Source organism: Lactuca sativa, chromosome 9 (genome assembly GCF_002870075.4).
Source record: "Lactuca sativa cultivar Salinas chromosome 9, Lsat_Salinas_v11, whole genome shotgun sequence".
In the NCBI taxonomy this organism is placed as follows: Eukaryota; Viridiplantae; Streptophyta; class Magnoliopsida; order Asterales; family Asteraceae; genus Lactuca; species Lactuca sativa.
Window position 1 is genome coordinate 202,220,403 of NC_056631.2, and position 6,755 is coordinate 202,227,157.

General features: G+C 40.7%; 1 protein-coding gene across 1 annotated transcript; it reads right to left on the reverse strand.

Annotated features, from left to right (window-relative positions):
• Window positions 1–2,854: 2,854 nt before the first annotated feature.
• Window positions 2,855–5,146, reverse strand: LOC111903190 (subtilisin-like protease SBT1.7). The gene has a single exon (XM_023898978.1). The coding sequence runs from the start codon at window positions 5,144–5,146 to the stop codon at window positions 2,855–2,857; it is 2,292 nt and encodes a 763-aa protein (XP_023754746.1).
• Window positions 5,147–6,755: the final 1,609 nt, after the last annotated feature.

Sequence of the window (6,755 nt, forward strand, 5' to 3'; positions counted from 1 at the left end):
TGGGATTGTAGACTATGTCTCGGGAGTAGTTGTAGCCCGGTTTAGGGTAAAGGTTGTTTGCAGTTCAGCTGTGGATGGTTGAGCTGGTGAGTGAGACAGGGTGCGAGGCCCTGAATGATATGATTTCTAGAGCCGAGAGCGGGAGGATTGTTGGAACGCTTTGGGAAGAAGGATATTATGTGGAGATCTGCGGACAGGGTCCCACATGATGGTTATTCAACATTGTCAGGATTCAGTGATTTTAGTAACCGTTATTGTCTGGCGGGGAAAACGCCAAGGCAAGTAGCTCGTTGTTGAGACATTAGTTGGAGCATCTATTTTTGGTCTTCAAGATTTGGGTGTGGGATCATTCGAGCTTTAGGAACTGTTGGTTTCCCTGGGATTCAGTAAGTGCTCATCTAGTTATTAGAAGCGTGTGATCATCCAGGATTGGCTTGTAAAGGAGTACTAGCTGGAAAGGTCTGGTTGTCATTAGATCGATCATTGGAAGTATGAGGGATTAGGAATTCTCAAATTTCCATGTATAGTGAAGACTTAGTTAAATCTAAGTGGGGGAGAATCGACATGGAATACAGAAGCAGGATCGGTTTTGAAAATGGGCTAAATTCCGCATCGTTGTCAGGAAGGAAGACAACCCTAGTGGCTGTTTGGTTTGAGTGTTGTGTGAGTTAAGAGTTCAGGGAAACTCCCCAACATGTGAGTCGCATCTTCTCGGTGCTTGATAGCAGAATTTGGGGAAATCAGGTTGGGATTCTAGCCATGAATTGAGTTCAGTTGTGTGTTAGGTCGAGTGTGTGTTCGATCGGTATGGGAAGTGTTGTAAGACTGCGGGGGTAGTCGTAGCATTCACCAGCGATCAGATAGTGTGAGAGGTGTTGTAAGTCTGCGGGTGTAGCCGTAGCATTCACAAGGTTAGCAGATGGTACTTGAGTGATGTAAGTCTGTGTGTGTAGCCGCAACCTTCACTTGGTTGGTAGATAGCATGAGCGCGTTGTTAGGACGCGGAAGGGACAGTAGTAACCACCAGTTCGGGTGTAGCAGTGAGGAAATGGAAATCCACGGATGGGTTTATGGGTTTCCCCAGAGGGATTAGACATGGTTAAGCCAGCAATAAGACTATAGGAATGCCACTACAGTTAAGAGGTCAAGGAAGCAAGGAATTGTTTAAGGTCGTTAAGATATAAGTCTACCGTTGGTTAGGTAGCAATCACTTTTAGCCTTGGATTTGGTGACGTCAGGATTTGACGCATGGGTCTGATCGGTTGGATCAGGAGGTTGTTAGAGTCGTAGTGGCATGATAACTAGTGGCAACTAGTTCCAGGGAAGGATTTTGTTTGGAAGTCGTGTAAGGCAACTATGTGGGAGTCCTTTAGCTCCGCGACCGGGCCGGGACCTGGTATTTCAGATGAGTGCTACTCGGTTGTGGCGAATCAGAGGATTTTTGGATGAGATGCAAAGATAGGTCCTTAGAGTATAAGTTATGGATTAGACCTGAGTTATGTATATAGTGGCATTCCATCGTGAGGATAACCAGACCCTACAATTGAGTGGACCAGACGTGTTTGGTATTCCAACTCGAGGGTTGATTGGACTAAACATGTGTGTGATACGAGGGTATTCCATCCTAGGGATGATTGGACTCGTTGTAGGCATGCCTGGTATTCCAGCCTGAGGCTGATTGGACCAGGTATTAGTGTTTGTGATTAGGAGCCAATTATCATATGTATGTTGGTCCTAAGGATAAGGGAAACATTGCATTGACAAACCTAGGGATTAATCGTATATTAATTGGGACCTAATCTGGGTTTTTACAACACTGCTTTCTTCTATATAAAGGAAAGGACACACAACAACACATATACAACATAATGCAACACAAAATATTACATTAAGAAAATAGTTTTGTGAGGTATTAATTTTGTGCAGAGCCTTATTTTTGGCAACCAAAATACAAGTGATCTCTTACATTGAGTGATCAGATGACAAGTGTAGTGTTAGCCTTGTATGATTGTAATATTTCTTTGGTGTTAAATAAAATCCTACATCTCTCGTTCGCCCGTGGATATAGGTTAGATTAGACTGAACCACGTTAAATATCGTGTTCAGTTTCGTTTGCAGTTTTTCATTAATTTTATTCCACGTGTGTTATCGAAATCATTTATCGTTTTTGTCCGAAGTGCTTAACTTGCTTTGTTGCATTACCAACAAGGATTTGATTAATTGAGAATCGAGACAGATGAATAGAAGATAAATGCGGCGTTTCAGTTTTCAAAATCACACCGATGTGTCGCATGCGTTTCGTCTTTAAGAATCAAGATTGCTAACGGTGATGTGGCCTATCAGACAATTAGTAATGGACTAATTAAGATTTGAAATATGTTAGTATTGGACTAGTTTGGAGAATATGAGGTCCTTTAGAATAGGGGACATTAAGACCTAGCTTAGCAAACTATAAGGTTGAACCGTCCCTAAACCCGTCCGAAAAAAGACCGGACCATTTTAAAACGGATCTAAAAAAACCAAACTATTTCGAGATAGGCCCGAGACCGGTCCGACACCACAAATGTGCAGCTCTACTTCGAGCTTTGATATCGATTTCTTTTGCGGAAACGTATTTGTGGAATGGAACTTAACAAGAAATTCCTCCAAAATGCCATCGATTAATTTTTGCTTCTTTCTTCTTGAAAGAAAGCTTAATGAAAATACAAGAAATAAACCGGAATGAATCCATAACCACATAATGAGGCAATCACCAACAAATTACGCCTCCTATCGATTATGGCCTATGGGTGGTCAAAGTCAATTTGACTTTCCCTTATTTACATTTTAAGCCACTAGAGTCACAGAACCTACACTAGATTTGAAATGGCTTGCCAGATGCAGTGGCAGATACGATGGGACTTCGAACGACATGGGTTCCATTCACCTCCTGCCAGCTTAGATACCCAGAATTCCCATAATACCCAGCATACGTTGGAGGAGCATGAGTTATGTCAACGTCAACAGTGATCTCAAACTTGGCCGTACTGTATCTTTCTTCAAAAACTATCGTTGCAGGCTTTACAACAACAATCATACCCGAAGGAGGAGTCTCTACCATCGCTCGATATGTAGACCTTGATTTCCCCACATTCGTTAACACCCTTTGAAAGGTTACCGTGGTGGTGTTGGTATTGTTTAAGATGAGCATGAACGAAGGGTAATTAAGATCAAGGGTTGCATTCTCACAACTAACCTCCGATCTCCTTGAAATTACTCGGATTTCATTTCTTGTGTAGTTCAGTGCACAGAGATAGTTGATGTAGTCTTCTGGCTGTATGTCGTAAATCAGGCCAGGATCCATAGCTTTGTTTGGGTTAACATGTCCAGCACCATAATCTAAAGGGGTACCTTGTAATCCACTTGTCATGTCCATGATTACGCTTTTGTTATTATCGAGAATATAGGCAGTTGTCATCATCGCAGATCGGATTGCAGCAGGGCTCCAGTCACGATGGACTGATTTTAGTAACGCAGCTATGCCTACTACATGAGGAGAAGCCATGGATGTGCCAGATTCAAGCTTATAATCACTGAGCAGGTAATCATCTCCAATTGGTGCACTTTCTCTATTCGGAGCCCATGCAGCCAAGATATCAACTCCAGGAGCTAGGAGATCGGGTTTCAGTATCCATGGAGATCTCAGGTCGGGTCCTCTTGATGAGAAGTATGCAACCTGAGGAGATGGCTTTACACCCAACAAAGTTTCACAGTATTTAACGCTAACAGTTGCGTTAGCTGTGTTAATTATGTACCTCTTTAGTAAGTCTCCGGTTTTCGGCTCCAATAAAACGTAGGGAAAATCGAAGTCTCGTGGCCGGAGAAAGTTTCCAAAATCTGAACTAAAGATAACTCCGAGCGCTCCATAGGTTTTAAATTCATCGAATGATATTCCATCAGATTCACAGAAAATGTACTTGCCTTTAACATCTTTGGGATCAATAGAATCATAATCACAAGTTTCTTTGCTTCTGTTCCCATGTCCAAAGTAGATAGAAACTCTCTCTACCAAAAGATTTAATGGAGAAACCGACTTTCCTACTAGGGTTCCATATTTCTGATTACCTGTTGTCACATATGCAGCGAAATCACGATCTATTGTTCCTGCACCAATAGTGGTGATCCACGGAGCTCCATTCAATATCGTGTAATGATGAGGGCCAGCATTACCAGCTGAACAAGATACAAAGATCCCTTTTTCCATAGCTGCAAATGCTCCAATTGCAATAGGGTTCTGGAAAAATGGTGTCTCAATGAACCCTAACGACAACGACATTAGATCCACACCATCTTCTATTGCTTGATCCATTCCAGCCAGTGTGTCACTTTCTGCAGCATCATACGATGCGTTCAAGAACAACACTTTGTACATGGCTAACCGAGCTTTTGGTGCTATTCCAGTGGCTGTTCCCTTTGCATATCCGAAATAATCAGCAAACTGCACACGACTACCAGTTGCGGTTGAAGATGTGTGTGTTCCATGTCCCTCGTAATCTCTAGGAGAATCATAATCATCTGTTGATGAAATGTTCTCTCTTCGACGCTTCATCCCCTGACTAAATGAACGTGCACCAATAATCTTTCTATTACAGAAATTTTCAGTTTCACAAGTTCCACGCCAACGAGATGGTACCTCCGACATGCCTTTGTCATGAAAACTCTCACTTTCCGGCCAAATTCCGGTGTCAAGTATGCCAATAACCATATCTTCACCGAACCCAGAAACCGGCCATAGTCCAGCATGTTTCTTTAGTCCCAAAAACTTAGGCGTGTGTGTTGTGTGAAGCTGTCCAAGTTTCTCCTCAAACGTTGCAAGATGACCAGGCATCTTTTCAAGTTGCGCGAGTTGAGACTTGGTGAGGACTGCACTGAACCCATCCATGACATGGCTATATGTGTATAGATGCATCGTTGGAGCTTCATCTGAAAGGGATGAAAGTACGGAAGTGTACCAGTTATGGTGACTAGTGAAGGGTGATGGCATCATAGACTTGTCCATGTGAACAATGTAAGCTCGATAATCATCTAATGAAGATGATGACTTCGTTGATATGAATATGAACGTGCAGATGAAAGAGACAAATCGAAGATCTATAGATTGTGCCATTTTGGTGGAATATGTTCCCAAGTGACATAGAGATCTCACATATATATAGCTTACATTATTAATTCAGACAAAGATACTATCAGCCGAATGGATATATATTGTTTCAGGAAATGCCTAATGCTAGCAGCCATGGGTTAAAGATAGTCTTTTTCTAACATTACTTGAACGCCGGCATAGTTGCTGCGAGCATAATTAACAAGGTAGTGGCGACCATAACTATGCTTGAAATTTGAATCTATGTGTATGATAACTTGGGTTCTGGAGATGCAAGTGACCATATCAAGAAACCACTGAAATTATATCTCACAAAACGAAAATGATTGATGAAAACGAAAACGTCACGATCATTTGAAGGATGAAGAGTCCCCCTTAATTACCCAAGGCCATTTTTGCCTTTTAAATATGATGTTCCATTGGTTCACTAAACACTAAAGTACATAACTTTAACCGGGATAACATGAAACCCAACCATTGTATTGACAAGTATGTTATAGCAATACCAGGCGTAACATCCAAAATCAACAACTATGAATTATTAATTATAAATATGTATAACGCTTATATGTTGTTGAACAAGGCATGCATATAAGTTATACATTATATAGTAAGTATCTTTGTTAAAGTAATTCCGAACACTAGCTAGGAGAGATATGGTTTTTAGGAACAGACGCTTTTTACCCACGATAGGTTGTGGTCACTATATGCCGCTCTAAACTAACCCATATAAATAAGTTTTTTAATAATAATATCAACTTTTTTTTTCTAAATGACCAATTAGTTCATAATAGAGCATTGCTGAGTTAGGGTATTCATTTTGGATCTTTGTTGATCTCGATATCGGGCAGGGCCCATTATGTGTTTATTTAGGTATAGTATGTGGTATTTTGAGGAAGTCATTAAGCTTTGTGTTTACGGTTTTCAATTTATGTTTCAGGTACTTCAGGATCAAAAGGGAAGAGCCCGGGCTGATTGCAGAGGACACACCACTTTTTCCGCATTTTGAGATTTACTCTGATATGTTCTAATGTATTGACATACTTTGATCTTTTGGATTAATGTTTCCATTAAATTAAAAATGAAATTTTTGGGTCTTATTTTTGGGATGTAACAAACTGTCTATAAGACATACCACCAAAAAGAAATAGGAAGGGAAGCTTGACTCATCATAGAACGAACCATGTGTAACAGGGTTTGATTTCTCCTCCCAGTCAAATCATTAAGTTGTGGTGTCCTAGGTGGAGGCAATTGTAAAACTATTCCACATTCCTTGAGATAGTCGTGGAAGTCAATACTAAGATACTCCCCACCTCTGTCTGATCGGAGCATCTTTATCTTCCTTCCCAATTGATTTTCGACCTCGTGTCTAAATTCCTTGAACTTTTCAAAGGTTTGTGATTTATTTTTGATTAAGTAGAAATACCCATATCTGCTATAATTATCCGTAAACGTCACATAGAATCGATTGTCGTCCTTTTTGATAGATCAACTATCATCATCCGTAAAAGTCACGTAAAATCGATCACTTTTCCCGTTAGGGGAAAAGGAACGAATAAACTTCGACTCATATTCCTGTATCTTTTACTCAACAAATCATGCATGATACTTCGTT